The sequence below is a fragment of the Serinus canaria genome, chromosome 5 (assembly GCF_022539315.1).
Source record: "Serinus canaria isolate serCan28SL12 chromosome 5, serCan2020, whole genome shotgun sequence".
Taxonomy (NCBI): domain Eukaryota; kingdom Metazoa; phylum Chordata; class Aves; order Passeriformes; family Fringillidae; genus Serinus; species Serinus canaria.
In genome coordinates this window covers 21,798,667-21,815,343 of record NC_066319.1, presented here as the reverse complement: position 1 = coordinate 21,815,343, position 16,677 = coordinate 21,798,667, and the positions used below count along the sequence as shown (strand labels likewise).

At 41.8% G+C, this 16,677-nt stretch overlaps 1 protein-coding gene across 1 annotated transcript in view; it reads right to left on the bottom strand.

Moving 5' to 3' along the window:
- Window positions 1-9,379, bottom strand: part of EXT2 (exostosin glycosyltransferase 2) — a 72,713-nt gene extending 63,334 nt beyond the window's left edge. The window contains exons 1-4 of the mRNA XM_030240143.2: window positions 9,273-9,379; window positions 7,003-7,562; window positions 6,742-6,831; window positions 1,868-1,984 (exon numbers count right to left, since the gene is read on the bottom strand). Of these exons, the coding sequence (XP_030096003.1) occupies window positions 1,868-1,984; window positions 6,742-6,831; window positions 7,003-7,538 (743 nt within the window). The 5' untranslated portion in view covers window positions 7,539-7,562; window positions 9,273-9,379. The remainder of the gene's footprint in view (window positions 1-1,867; window positions 1,985-6,741; window positions 6,832-7,002; window positions 7,563-9,272) is intronic.
- Window positions 9,380-16,677: the final 7,298 nt, after the last annotated feature.

Here is a 16,677-nt window from a genome sequence, read left to right as displayed (position 1 = left end):
AGCTAAAACAAAAGTAGGTTTGTTTGTGTACACGTTTAAAAGCAAATTTGCCTTGAAACTGTCATCACTCTTTGACACTCAAAATCTAGCTTATCAGGCATTGCTACAAAAGAAAGCACACGCCATCTCCCAAGAAATAACACACTAATGGAGTGTGATGAAAAGGCTGATCCCAAGCAAGCCTGGATTCTGGGGTGGTGCGTCCCCGTCCTATCCCTCCTGCAAAAAGCAGTCGAGGCTGAGAACCCGTCTCACTAGTACTCCCCATCACTGGATGGCACTCCGGACACCAGGCTGCCCAACACACTTAAAAAAAAATAAAATAAAAGGCAATTTTGAGAAATGGAATCTCCAACACCTTTACTGAACACAAGACCAACTTCTTTTATTTGACCCAAAATCAGACAGAGAGTTTATCTGACTACATGGACATGAACAATAAGACTGCTTCTCTCTTTACAACTGGTTCTCTACATGCTGGAGCCTATCATCACATTCCTGCTCTCCAGACAGAAACACAAAGCATGCTTTCACTCTGTGTCACAGTGTAGTAACACTTGAGACCTACGAACAGTCAGCTGGCGTGCAACCAGATGCCACTCACTGGCCAGATGCAAGGGCATCACAAGCAGGGACATAAAGGGTGTGAGCAAAGTAAACCACTGCTGCACAAGTTTGTCCTAATTGACTGCATTACTGTACTTGGAGCAGCCAAGAGCAACAGCAAGAGCACTGCCCTTACCCAAAAAGACAACTGAACCCAAAGACTGATAACTTTTGTGTCCAGCAGAGGCTGCACCATTTCAATCAGTTTTCAATTTTGAAAATTCATATTCTCTTCAGAACACAGATTAGAGAAGCCACCAGGGTAGTTCATCTCAATAAAGCACTGATTTTTCTCAGAGTAATTACATACTCTGAGAAAAATCAGTGCTTTATTTCCCAACTGTCTTGCTTTACTTCCAACTACAAGGTTCAGGTAGGGGAGGGTTAGGTTGTTTGTGTTTATGTCTTACTCCATTACTTTAAAAAAAGAAACAAATAAAATCAGTATTCTAAGCTGCAGATGTATGTATTCTCATAATCACATACAAGTTTTCATCCTTTTTTTTAATGAGCTTAATGACAGGTCAGGTGTAAATGGTGGGTGTTACATCAGGCTGGCAACCAGTCACAGTGAGGTTCCTCAGGGCTCCAGCTTAGGGCCTGAGCTCTTTCACATCTTCATAAACAACTTGGACACAGGACCAGAAGGGATACCAAGTAAGTTTGCCAACAACAAAAAATTGGGAGGAGTTGCTGGCTCTCTTGAAGGCAGAGAAGCCCTGCAGAGAGATCTTGACAAAGGGCTGGGAAATGACGAACAGTATGAAGTTTGACAAAGACAAGTGCCAGGCCGTACCTGGGACAGGCCAAACCTGGATGTATGGACAGACTGGGAAACGAGAGGCTGGAAAGCAGCCCTGTGGAAAGAGACCTGGGGATTCTGGGGATCAATGGCAAGCTGAATATGAGTCAGCAGTGCCCTGGCAGCCAGAAAGGCCAGCCATGTCCTGGGGTGCATCAGGCAGCTGGTCAAAGGAGGGGATTGTCCCACTCTGAGTCCTCTTCACAGTTTTGGGCACCACAGTATAAGAAAAGTATAAAGCTATTAGAGGGAGCAGTTGGCAATTGAACCAAGACCATCACCACTGGAACCATCAGCATTGAAAGCATCATCTATTTTAATAGCAAGAGCCGTTAAAAACAACACTTACAAAATTGCCCAAGCTCACCATAAAGTTATTAGCTATATTTATATTTCATAATCATCAATACGAAATATGATATTGAATATACTTCGCCCAGTTCATGGAAATTACTTTACCCTGGTCCTCTTTCTGGCAGATCTACTTCTCCTGACAATGGGCTGTAAACAGGAATACTGACATCGTAGCCTTGCCGGTAAGTCCAAGTGGAAAAGCCTCCACCAGCCAACAGAGCTCTGGAAAATACAAGAAAGTAAGTTTAAACTGAGAATGTATGACATTCAAACTCCAGTGATTCCCTGCTTGTCATTACCAGAACAAGAAGAGACATGCTCTGAAATAAGCTCTTCCCTCAGCATTTGTCAGCAGCATGTTTTCATGCTGGTTTTAGGTTGACTTTAGTTTTTGTCATCTTTGGTTTGCTGCTAAATTGGATCTGGTCACCAACAGAGTGCTTACAATTGTGTATGATCACTGAGGAATGGACCATTTTTGCATTAAGATAGGAAAATCTAATATATTGCTGTCATTGTTGCAATTTGCAAGCTTACATAACCTAAGACAATTTTAATCTGAAGAAACACATTCTGAATTATTTATGCTAGTTAAGATATTCCTTGATGCCTGTACTAAAATTTGGTATTGCACAACTTTCAAAGTGTTCAAGACAAGATGTATGTTAGATATAAATCACAGTACAGTAACAGTACTTAAGCATCTTACAGTGACTTTGGACTTCTCAGGATGGAAAAGAAAATTAAATTATTTACAACTGTATTTTCAAAGCTTTCATACTAGTGAAATCTATTTCATTTTTATATTACACAAAAATTTTATAAACAGAGAACATGAAAACAAAAAAATCTGTATGTTATGACACTAACTTCCAACAGTAGAGGTTGCTTGTGACACTACATGCTAGAGAACATGGGAATAATCAAGGACTGATAAATTAAAATACAATTCAACCTTCCAACAGGATGATCTGCATCATGCCTTTTTGTAGATGGGACAATCTTTTGCCATACAGAAGTGCTTTAAGAAACAGAAGAGAACAATATGTATAGTGGAAACCAGTATATTATGCAGAATTCCAGGAAAAAAAAAAAGGTTTGCTACTATCTCCTATCACAAACCAAGCCTCTTTGAAATATGCTAGCAGAAGACGACAGTTTTTCTGTTGGATGTTTCATGTCCAGTGACCAGGTGGCATCAGGAACACATCATCCTTGTTCCAAAAGAAGCCCAGATTCAGCTTCTTTTGTGAGACTTTTTAAAGAGCTGATCAGGACTTTCAGTCCTTTGTCACTCAACAGGAGGGTGTGCTATACTTTTAGCTGCTTCTGGGATACTGGTTCTGCTTAAGGTCCCATATTTCTCAATTCCAGTTTGTCTCCTTCTCTGTGCAAGGGAGCAGGACACAAGTACATTACTAGACAAGGCACTAAAGAAATAATCTTGAGGATCTGTACCCATTGTTGCAGCTATTACTGCAGTGAGAAGCCTTACTGTCACAGTTCAGGTCAGAGCAGGCACAGGTCTCAGTAACCAGGACACACAAGGAACAAAAAGTCAACGTGAGACTGGAAGAGGCACCAACAATCCCTTAGCTAATATTCTTGTTTTCAGATATCACTGAATGAAATCCTTGGTAAGGTGTTTGGAGAAGCAGTTTTCCACAAATGTCAGACAACACATTACCATTACACCAAATTATCACCCAAGATTTTTCCCATCAGAACAAGACACTCAGAATGAACACCAGAATGTTGTGCCTGTTCTGATCCCCATCAGATGCCCCACAGGATACTTCACTTCCTGCTCTGAGCTGCAGCACAATTGTTCAGTGTTCAAACACCATGGTCACATTTTGCCATAAATATGACTCTTCATTCAGAACACAAACTATGATAGGAACAAAAATCAACTTGAGAACCAGATGATAAATTAAGTACATGCTGAGTTTAAATTCCAAATAATTTCTAATTCCTTTCCAATGTCCCCCATCACCCTGCTTTTGGTGACATGTACAACACTGCTATGACTAGGTCTCACAGTTGAAGCTACATGTTCTATGTCTTATCCATATTAATTCAGTTACAAGAAGAAAGGAAAAAAACTGGCTTGAGTGTTACTGTTCTTGCACTTTATATCTCCCTTCTCTTTTTTACACCCCCTCCCCCCAAACTGGGAAACCAGAACCAGATTGTTTTAATAGGATCCAGTGAAAACACGACAGCACCTCATCAGCCTTGAGAAAGCAGGTGTGTGTCATGCAGACTTTTACCTAAATAAATCCACAGGGAACCAACACCAGTTAAGTAACTCCACTTGGATTTTCGTTGTACAGTGCATTAAGAAAGTAGGGATATTAACTCCTAATGTACTCAAGACAAATAATCTTTAAATTGCACTGATCAGCAAGGAATGCCTGTCCCTGAGCAACTTTTCACCACTTTTCAAATATTGATCCTTCTTTGTCTCCATGAAGTGCTCCAGCTGGCCTGTACTCTAAATGTTTCTGTCCAACTGCCATCTGCAGTAGCTTTCTGCCAAACTTCACAAGTCACTGAACCCAATTCACGGACTGAAACAGAAATAAATAAAAAGCATCTTAGTTCATAAATTCAATTCTACAGCACCAGAATTTCTTTGCAAAAGAAATCCTTTCAACCTCGTCATTGGACTGAATCCAACAACACTAATTAACAGACAATACAGAGCTTATCTTTTAAGTTTTATGGCAGGAGATTACATGTTATGGCAGCTAATACTAGCAACATAAACTCCATGCCCACAAGGCAAACTTTCACCTTTGAAATTATGGAATAAAGCACTTTTACACTGTATTTGGAAATTGCATTTAAAGATTTAACAAACAAACAATCCCTTAGTGAAGTACCTTAGCCAAGAACTTTTCCAGATGTAAAATTATTATAAAACTGAACTGGCCCCTGTGTATAGGGTCTTACTTTATCTGGATCAATATTCTGCAACAAATTAATGGAACACAAGACTATTAAACTTCATGATCCACTACAGTTCAGCTGTGTATGATGTCTCAGACATGTAGATTAGAAGGCAGGCCAGGCTCCTGTGCAAACTTCACAAATAGTACCTGTGGATTTCACAAGTGATCCACAAACTCCCACCAATGCAGTCTTTCTGGAGTTGTCATGGTACAGCTCAGATAAGTAATTCAAACCCAGCTGAACTCTGCCAGCATGCCTTTATTTTGGCCAGCAGCTTCTCACCCTGTGATGCCACAAAAAACTTTCTTTCACACTCAGTTAACTACCCATTCCTAACACCTTTAGATATTCTCAAATTAAGAGAGCACACCCACATTGCTTGTTCCGTTAAACATGAACTAAGAACTCCAAAGGTCTCCAAAATCATACTGAAAGCTCACACTGCATCACTCAGGCCTCTCCAGAACTAGGTCCACACTCCCAACTTCTTTCACAAGCCCCTTGTCTTTGCACCTGTGACCTGTAGAATAGGTTGTGTACATCAAATGGTCCAACTGCTGACTGCCTACAAAAAGGAATATCAATTTTTTTTCCATCCCAAGCTCTGTTATTGCCTCTCTTACGTATTACAGCTCATGGTCATACAGCTGTGGACTGAGTCAGACTGGCAAACTACAACAGCTGAATGCCAAAAAAAGACTTCAGTTTTTTATTTAAATTACTCAGTTTTCCATGTTAGCATGACAAATATTTAGGAGAAACACCTACCAAAATAACAGGTTTCCTGCCTGCTAAGACAAGGCATGCAAGGCCAAATGTAAACGGAGATTTGAGATCAAAAAATAAAAATAAAAACTTCTGTAGCATATCTACTACTTTCAGTTAATTTATTACTTCTTTGATCAACACATGTATCCACAAGCATGCAGTCCATGCCACTGTCAAATGAAAACTCTCCATAAGTATAAATCTAAGATAACAAATCCAAGTATCTACTAACACATTAACAGGCTTGTTTACATGAGACTGATGCTTGACTGCCCTCTCCAGGCTAACCCATACATACAACATGTTTCCTACAGAGAAGGAAAAAACTAAAGCCTTATTTCACAGTGATGTAATTACAATGAGCAAATTTACTCTTTAAACACGTGCAGAAAAAAGAAATCTGTTCTGGTACTGGAGAATGTTTAAAATTGTCTTTGCTGAAAAGAAATCAAGATACACTTTAGTAAAGATCCCATATCTCAGGCAAGATTTTATTAATATTTGGCAGAAGTTAACTTTGACCTTCAGAAAAGGTACTGGTTACAGTGGACCTAATTCAGCAGAACTAAGCACACACAGGCTGACATATTAGAAACATCTTCAGCAACAGTATCGCCTTCCTCTTATTCCAATTTTCTTTGCCTTACAACCTCCTTTCCTCTTCCAAAGCTAAACTATTCTGCAAGTGAAAACTGAGCTCAGAATGTATGCCTTTTAAATTCCTGGCTAATATTTTTAAAGCACGCTTGCCAGAGAATAGCTAAGAGCATTTGTCCAATTACTAATATAGTCTAATTATTAGGATAACAAAAAATATTGAAATTCAGCATAGTTTTGTCAAGCAGAGCAGCTGCTTTAAAATGTCTTTGAAGCACCAGACTTCTATGAGAAAGCTGCTGCTACAATCATCTTTGAATTTCTAATTTGTGTCAAATGGGACATTCTCTAAAGCATTCATAACCAGTTACACAGCAGATCAAGATTCTCTAACCTTATAGCAAGTCCAAGAGTTAAAAGCACACTATCAGCCACATCCCTTATAAATTTAAGGATGGGGGTAAACTATCAAATTTCAAAAGTAAATACGCCTTCTATACAAGGCTTTACTTTCTTTTTTGAGAAGCAAGCAAGTCATAGCCTATCTTTGCAAAGTTTAAGGAGCACATCCTTCACTACCAATTGCCCTTCTGAGCTTGTTGCTTCTTCAGTGGAGCTTAAACCCGGATCTGTCCATCACAAAGCTCAAAACATACCTATCTCTAGGAACATCTAGGGCAGTGTTATAATCTGGTGGCCCTCCAGGCAGCATATTGAAGAGCAAATGATTTGTGCCTCGATCCCACCTACAGCAAAAGAAGAAACAAACTGCAGTTAGGAAGATGTTCTCTACACAGAGACAAGTTCTGTCAAAGCCTTGTGCTGGCATTAACTCACTGTGTTCTCCCCTCCTGCATTAGACTCACTTTTTTCACTTTGTGTTCTTCACATTCACACACTGAAGTTTCAGTACATACCTGGATAACTGTGCCAAAGCCTGAGCTGTCTCTTTGATACGGAGGGCGTTCTGATTGAGGACATCTATGGATGGCACAAAAAGGCAGGCCCGGTTGACATCGTCCGTGTAGAATTCACTGTCAGAGATGGCTGTCAGCAGCTCATTGTATTCCCTGGAAATGGTGTTGCTCACCAACGTCCCATATTCATCCACATACTTTTTCAGTGAATAGATGTACACTTTGATTTTGTTCTTGGGATTGAAGCCACACCTATAGACATCGAAGCAGGTGTGCATCCTGCAGCTGAGGTCTCCCCGCTCAGGAATGGGGCTATCAGCAGGAAGCTTGACCACAGGCACATCATGGACACTGCGTTTTTCAACGGTCCAGTCACTGGATGACTCAATGGAGTGAGGCCAGAACTGGAACATTCCTGTTGCAATTAGGCCAAGCAGAACTATGGAAAAGAGAGTGATGTAATAGATGCGATGCTTGGTTTTCATCCTTGGGATGAGGGCGGGACCCCGGGTGTTATATTTGGCCGAGGCACACATAATGGCATCAATTATCTCTTGTCACTACAAAACAGAGAGAGAGGTTTTAGGAGGAACTCTACAAGAGACACACAGTTATCACAATGCAGAGAAACATGCAGTTACTCCTTTCAGGAAAGGGTCTTTGCCTCAGCAGATTGGAGTAGGCTTTCTTCAGATGCTCACAAGTCCCACCGGAACGCAGGATGCCAGCCGGGCATGCCACTTGGCAGGCACCAACTCTAAGATTCAGAGGGAATGCTAATAAAAAACCAAAATGCTTATCTACTGGAGAAGAGAAACAACATGGATACCTACAAAGGGCTTATAACAGGGCATCACACACAACTTAGGACCACGATACTGTTTCTAAGGTAAAGGTGCTTCTGAACTGAATTTCATAGGAGCCCCACCATATCTGTTTAGAATAACAGTAAACTACTTCTGGCAAGAAAAAGGAATTAATTTGTCATCTTTGTAAATGTGCCTTGTGGGGCATAAAAGTGCTCTATGAGCTGCCATTGCAGCCACATTGAGAAAAGCATATAAATGGTTCACTATAGCCTGAACTACAGGTGAAACAAAAACATGATGTAATATAAAGTATCACAAACTACTGTCATCTTTGATATTTCTGACAAGCTGCTACACAAAGAATTGTGGTTCCTGCAAAAGACAATTTACATTAACTAGAGACTGAAAAATCGGCAAGCAACAACTTGCTTAGGTTTTCAGCTAAAACTTTCAATAATAAGTAAATTCAACCTGAATTCTCCATAATGAGAACTCTGTAAGAGTAGTAAGCATGTTTTCCAAAAAAAGAATGTGAACAGTATAATTATGTGTTTTTCTTTTGGAAAAAATGGGATGTTTTCTTGCTCTGTGAGCTAGAAAGAAAGTCTGGCATCAACTAATCAGTAGATAACAAATATGAATAAAAGAAGTATAAATTAACAAAAGAAGCATTAATTTCATTATTAATCAAATGGTGCAACAAATTGAATTATGTTTATTTTGTGTTCTTAACAAGGGACTTAGGATGTGGTGGCCAATGCATGACTTGACTGTACTTACACACAGTAGCACTAAAATAATCTCAGATGCTAATAAACATTCTACTTTTAACGGTTCTTTCTCATCACTTTATGTCCACAATCTGATTCTGGAGAAAGCCTCTAAAATCTCCTGTACAAGGCAATACATGTGTCATGCTGTTATCAGGACAGAAGCCAAAATGCTACATTACAATCAGCTTTACAACTAAAAAGTTCCCACATATTTCCGACTGTTAACCACGTCCTTTATTCCTCCTTTCTGACACAGCACCAGAACCGGCTATGTGACGACACTCTGCAGCGAGCATTTCAGTCACTCGGCAAACCTGTCCAGCACGGAGCCCGGCTGGAAGAACCCTCAATGGAAGGTACCTCTCCATCCACGAAACATTCCCTCTTACACAGCACACAATCCACCTGGGCAACTCAGGCACGGCACAAAGTGTATGCGCACTTGGAGTGCTGGAAGTAACGGGAGCAAGACGCAGCACACAGAGAGGTGCCAACAGCTTGATGGGGCGCAAGGGCCGAGGGACGGGACGGGACGGGCCGCCTTACGAGCGACGCGACGGGCGGGCCCAAGCCAGCCCGGAACCCAGCCGGCAGGAGCCGGGTCGCGACCCCGCTGCGGCTCCCGCAGCCCCTGCTCTCCGTCCCACCCGCCGGAACCGGGCGGGCCGCCCCCGCCGCCCGCACTCACCTCCACCCGCAGTCGCCGGGGCCGCCCGGCCGCTCCGCGCGGGGCCCGCCCGCACCGCCGCCCCCGGCCCGGCGCGGCCCCGCCGGTGCGCACGCGCGGCCGCCGGCCCCGCCGGCCCAGCGCCCCCCCGCGGCGGGAGGGCGGGCGTGCAGCAGAGCCCGGCCCGCGGGGGCTCCCCTCAGGGATGGGATGGAATGGGAGCTTCTCCCGGCGGAGCGGGCACGGGGAGCGCGTCAGTGCTCATCTGCGTGTGCAAAACTTGCCCGCCAGCAGCCTGCTTCCCAACACATCTGCATTCTTGGCTCGATTGCCTCCAATCCTGTGTGCCTTTCCAAAAACTGTACTGGGTTTTCTCATTGACTGAGGACCTTTGGGTCATGTGTCACTGTCTGCTGGATCACACTACTTCAGTAAGGAAATATCCCAAATCTACACCTTCCCCAAACCCTTCACAAAAGTAACTGGAAGTATCTTCTTCTAACAGAAGATAGAGAAGGACAAATTTGTTGCACAAAACTCCAGCTGTGTGGGAATCAGGAACACTGGTTTCAATTCCCAAAAATGACAGCTGACTTGGTCTGTAGGCCAAATAAAACCCAAAACAAAACAAAAAAGCCAACCAACCAACCAAAAAAAAAACCCCACATGCCCCCGCCCACACACACACAAGGCAAAAAAGGAAACAACAACAAAAATAAACTAAACAAAAAGCACTCAAGTAGGTAACATCATAGAATGGTTTGAGTTGGAAGAGGCCATCTTAAAGATCATCTATTTCCAACCTCTCTTCCATAGGCAGGGACACATTCCACCAGACCAGTTTGCTCAAAGCCCCTCCAACCTGGCCTTGAACACTTCCAGGGATGGTGCATTCCCAGCTTCTCTGGGCCACCTATGCCTCACCACCCTCACAGTGTAGAATTTCCTCCTAATATCTGATCTAAAGCCTCTCTCAGTTTGAAGCCATTCCCCCTTACCCTATCACTACATGCCTTTGTAAAAAGTCCCTCTCCAGCTCTCTTGTAGGCTCCCTTCAGGCTGCTCTAAGGTCCCCCCAGAGCATTCTATTCTCCAGCTGAACAATCCCAAAATGCTGCAGCTGAACTGTGCACAGGGCAATGGCACAATGGAGACATTTCAGCAGCAGCAGTGCAGCATCCCTGCCTGTGACACCACGTTCTTCAACCTTCTCTGCCCTCTGGGCTGAAACAGCACATCCAGGGCTGACTTTGTATCTCTCACCTGTAAACAATTTTCAGCTGTTAGGACTGTTACTGTTTCAACTGTTACAGTTTAACCAACAAAGTTTTCAACAATTGTGTCCTGCCACATAAAGTTCTCCTGCTGCAGGCTCTTCAGCCTGATCTCCGAGCCAGAAGCATTTCCAGTCTCTCTGCCCCCTGGGATAAAATGCGGGCCAGCTCTTCTTCTATCTTGTGTTCCTTGGTGCTTTAAAAAGATTTTTATCATGTATATCTCATGACAATTTCAGCTTTTTTATTTTCCCCCTTTTCAATCTTTCTTGTAGCCATTTTTATAGATTTGTATCTTATGTACAATGGTGATGTGATGGTGAGCTGTCCTATAATGCGTTTCTAAAAGGATGGGGGCTTGCACCTATCCCTGCTCTAAGCCTCTAAACTGAATCTCTCTGTCACACACACAGTACAGTGTCCTTAAACAGCCTTGACTGGCAGCAGCAGATTAGTTCTCTTTCACTTCACCTGCCCTTGGGAAATCTGCTTTCTGCAAAGCCATCCACAAGCACACACAGACAGCTCGATGCTCCCACAAAAAAGGCAGAACACTGTCACTGCAGTGCTTTATCCTCTTTCTTTCAACTTCTCCTCACACACGTGGCATTGCAGCAGATGCAGCATTCTCCTTAGACTCACTGCTACCTTCTTCATCTTGTCTGTGACATTCACACCAACAACAGACAGCACTCACAGATCTCAAAGCACCTTTCTGAGCTCTGGTACTGGCTTTTCCCTCTGATACTGGCTTGTTCCTTCCTCTCAAGTACAAGTTACTGGGGTTTGTTACAGCACTTAATATTTCTGGGCATAACCCATCAGCTTCCAATTGCCACAAGCTGCCCATTCATAAATCAGAGGCAGGAACCCTCCTTCGGAAGGATGGTTGGACCGTGTCAGATTTTTGTGAATTGGAAGGCTCCCCATTCACGTGTTGGGGCTGCTCGGATGAGCGCTGGATCTCTGCAGTTACGGGATTCAGCAGCATGAGCGGTGCTTGGATGTGCCTGAGCCAAGGAGAGGGGTTCCCAGCCCTGTCGTGTGACAGGGACACTGGCAGGTCCACGTGCAGCGGCAGGGAGGAGGAGGGGGTCACCGAACCAGCCTGCACCAGCCCACGCAGTGCCTGCAGGTACCTCCTCTGCCTCCCTGCTTTGCCAGGGAGAAGAAAGTGCATCAAATCAATTGTAGCTGAAATATTCATGGAGACTTGATGATCCTTTTATCCCTGTAGGAAAATTTGAAAATCGATGCAATTTTATTAAAAGCCATAATAAACAAATTTGCCAAGAGGCAAATAGCTGATGCCAAGAGGCATCAGCTATATAGCAAGAAAAATGGAGTATGTAGTCTGTCTTGAAAGAGATTTCCCTGAAACCACACCAGGGAGCCTGTTTATATTCTAGTGATGTAGCTAAGCCAGACAAGTCTGCGGCACAGCATCTATTTTTAGACTCCAGGTTGCCATTTATAGCTTGTGAAAATATTCATCAGCATCTGGATAACTAGCTATCAATATTTATAAATGCACAGGAAAAATCAGATATTTCACTTCTCTCTGCTTTGCCCTTTTATGTCCTGCTTTATGTGGTTCTTTGGGAGTCATTTGGAATTTAAGGGTTCTACCATGACACCATACATTTAGCTGCTGTTGCATACAGCACCCTGCATTTTCTGCTGGGATGATCAGTGTACAGAAGAGAACCTTTTGCTAGCTACTGTGTCTCCATGTGTAAAGAAGCTGCATGTGAGATTATGGTGCACCTTGTGCAGTGATGGAAGCAGTACATTCTGCCTCCATCTTGTATGATTACAATGAGTACAAGGAGGTAATTTTAAAAAGCAAATATGAAAAGGAAATCTAATGGTTTGGGGAAATCTTTTTGACCTTATTTTCCACCTATGGCATAACTAAAAACTCATAACTCAGTTTATTCTTCTGAAAATGTTATTGGCTGCTACCAATACATAAGGTACTGAACTAAATGAAAGAGTTTCTATTATAAGAGAAAGAAGGATATTGTAGCAACCAGGTCTTTGCTTCATTTCACTGTTCTGATTAAAGTCTTACAACCAAATGGTACCGTCATTTATATCAGTGAAGTTTTTAACTAGTCTGATCAATAAACTATCTAGCAGTCACTTGCATGGTTTTCTCTCTTGATCCAGTCCCTCATACACTTCCAGTGCTGCTGGTTTGTGATGGATGGCACTGGTCAAAACAATGATTTAACTTATGTTTGTAACTCTTAGTTCCTCTACTGCCTTCCTGAACTGAAAGGAAAAAGAAGTGCAAATATACTTAGAAGGGTTGCTGCAATAGCTCCCACTGAGGGATATGAGACACAGGGAAATTCAGTTAGGCAAGAGTTCCCTTCAAAGAAACTATTAATGTGGCAGAAAGATGCAGATAGAAACAATCTGTCAGTGTGTGTTCCCCCCTCCCTAAAGCTTTCAGCTGTCACGGTCTGCAGAGGCATTAATCTTTAATCAATTGAATGCCTTCTGCAGAGAGGCATCCAGGGAAAGGACAGGTCATAACAAGCACTCGCCTAGAATAACTAAGCAGTCGTGCATGAGCTGTGCCATCAGACCTTGCTGGATAGCAGCAGGGAATAGACAGAGAGCTAAAAATAGCCTTTCCTTGCAGTGTTTTTCCAGACTATTTTTGATTCTTCATTTTGATAAGGTCGACTGGCTATTTGCTAAAAATAACCAATCACGGCAAACTGAGGACAAAAAGTAGAGTATTTATAACCTCCTCAGACTCTTTAGTACATTTGCTGGCTGCAAATAATCTAGGATCTTGTCATCAGTCAGTTGCCAGTGTTTTATGTAAGTCAGTAATAAATAAAGCATTAATTGGAATGGAAAATGAGTCTATCTTGCCACTCTGATTTTCTCAGATGGAACACATATCATTCTGTATATAATCCTTGTAGGTTACCTTGCCCTATTCTTCATTATGTGGTCTGAATTGCTTCAGAAATAACCAAAACGACCTCTTGTTAGGTCAGCCAATCTTACAAAAATAGCTGCACAAGTAATTAAAGTGCAAAAGCAGTTTTGTATGCCTGATATTTCAGATGCGGAAATTTTCAGGGGTGTGATTCACATGGCTTCCTCCATGAGAGCTTTTTAGCAGAGAGCCTCTGTGTGCCACTATCTCTCTGATGAAATTAAATCACCACTCTGCCAGCAGGAGCAACAGAGAGAGCAACAGAGGGATTCTGTAACCAAGTAACTGGAGGAGGACTGCAGAGAAATTGTCAGTATAAATGATAATTTGACCCCAAGGTAGGTTTCAAGAAACTGGGCCATTATGGGGATGGGGGAAACACACAGCAGTCAACCCAACTATGTGACCTGTTGGATGTTGCAAGAGAGAAAGACAACAATTATAGGATTAACATTTATTTTAAAAAATATATAGTCTATCACACAGTAGAGTATTTGAGCAACTGCCCTTTTTCAGTTAAGGTGGAAAACTTTTAAATTATGAGTGAATACTTTCCCTTACAGATATTTTGCCTAGGTCCTATTAAATTTTTGTAAGGGAAAACTAATTTTCACAGATTCCTCCTGGAAGTATGCATGATTTTTCAAAAATAGTTATCTTGAATGGGCCCCACTTATGTTGTCTGCTTAACTGCAACATAGCACAGGTTAATAATTTGGAGATTTACAGATTTTTCCTTCCCATAAAAATGAAATGTCAAGTGTATACCTGAAATGTATGTTATGGAAGTTTCTATGACAGAGAGCAGTGCTGGACACAAAATTCCCACCTCTACCCTAAAAGTATTGAATACTTCTCTGGAGAAGAGAGACAGAAGGGGCAAGGGGGCAAAGCAGGGTGGGGGGGGGCAGAGAAGGAGGGGGACAGAGAGAGTGACTGAAACATGACAAGGACCATGAAACCATCTAGGATCCTTTCTGTGCTCAAATTAGTGATAACTGGAACATAAAAAAATTATGCAAAGTGGATTTTATCATCTTGCATTATTACAATGAGTACAAGCAATTGAAGGCACAGTGTTATACTCATTTTGATGGCATTTCTTGTTTTAGATGAAATGCAGAATGTTTAAAAACATAGATCTGGCTGGCTTCATTTGAGGTGCTGCTCTGGGTGCCTATTGCTTGACAAACAGGTCAAAAGAAATGTGAGGGCAGGGACAGCATGGGAGAATCCTCAATCTTTTCTCTACGTTTTTGTCTGTAGAGATTTGCCACAAAGAAAAGTTCTCATTGATGAGAACTACGAGATACATCAAGGAGAGAAAACGTAGAACATGAAGGTAGCAGGAAAAACAAACAATTTGTACACAGAACCTGTGTTTTTCCTCTCAGGGGTAATCTTAGAGTAAATAGGAATTGATTTAACTTCTATATACATATGTACAGGACTTTCTACATGTTTACCACTTCTTGTAAACCAGTTAAGGCCATTTACAAAATTTATGGGGTTTGCAAAAATACCCATTTTGTCTCAAACAGCAGACTCACGACCATGCTTCTCTCATACCTCATTTCCAGTTAAATTTTTATTTTCTGTGACCAAACTAACATTCCTCAGTGGAGAGGTCCTCAGGCAGGGGTTAAACTTGAAAAAAACATTGAAAATATTCTGTGTGTGTGTTCTGTTGAGTTACAGCAAGCTCAGATCTGACTGTCAGCCATACTGTACTAACTGTGAGGATTCTGAAAGCACATCATACCCTCTTTCCTGCAGAGGTGTACTTTACTAGCTGAATCCACACAGAAACAGTACAATAAACATGCTTTCTGAGCAGTAAATATATGAGTGAAAAATATTATATAAATTGTTACTATTGTATATTCATATACTTCCTACAGAAAGAATGACTAGAACAACAAAAGAAAATTAGGAGTAATCAATAGGTTGAATTTGTTCTAGGGATCCCCTAAAATATCACTTTAACTAATGTCTTACCTTGTTCTTGATTTCAAAAAGCTCGATCCCTAACATTGTGTTGCTCAGGTCCTTCTTGGAGTACATAAATAAGAGGGAGAAAATCAGGAGATCCATTTGTAATTTGGCTGTACATTGCACTTCCCATTCCATCAATGACACCTGTCTTCAGCTATAGTTTTCTTTGTGGACTTTGAAATATTGTCCATAGACAAATGCCAAACTAGTTAGCAAACACTATGTTTATAACTATCCCTTATACTGATCTTACCTGTCACCTCACCAACCTGGCCTCATCATTGAAGGAGGAGCTGGTTACTGCTCACAGCAGTCACAAGCAGCACCATCTTCTCTTCAGCCACTGCTCAGACTTTCCTTCCCCTGTCCAAGCAGTTCTCCGCCATCACCACACAGCAAACTGTAGCTGCATTAATTATTTGTTGCCTATGCTTTGGTAATTTGGTTTATGATGCAGATGTGCTTTTGTCTCTCATGCCCATCTGCCAAAATCTATGAGGAGGGAAAAGCTGCACTTCTATTCAGTTTTCATAAGCAATTTCCTTCAACTCCTGATTAACATGTATGCAGAAAAATAAGCTCCAATTCCTTTAGGATACCTAAATTTTTACAGTACCAGCAGTTAAATAATTTTTTATCTGTGAAAGAAGGCTTCCAATTGAAATACTCTACCACGAGCATACAGAAAACAGTTTCTTAAGAGGAGACAGAAGAATACCATTTAGTCAAAAAAATTACCCTGCAAACTGAGAAACACAGAAAAGAAATTGCATTCATTATCATGATAATGGTGGAAGGTGCGTCCTTGGATGCCTGTGGTAGGTGACAGAAGCAGCTGTACCTGTAAGTACACCTAACACAGTGGCAGAAGCATTCTCTGCACTCTTTTGCCAATATACGTCATTGTTAACCACAAGGGATGGACTTCCAGGAATAGAAAAATGCAAAAAGAACATCTACTTTCTATTGCCTCTCCATCTGTAGCACTTTTCTGGGCATTCTGCCAAGAGGCCAATGGATGCATTTTATTTATAGGAATATAAAAAAGAAGAATAGAAACAAAAACAGGCATTTCACCAGCCAAGGGCAGTGGATACTCTCTGATCTGAGGTCAGACTGGAAACCAACTCAAAACAAAATGATTTATAGAACTCAATCTAGATGACTATGGTCCTAAGAGCCTCAGTCATGAAGA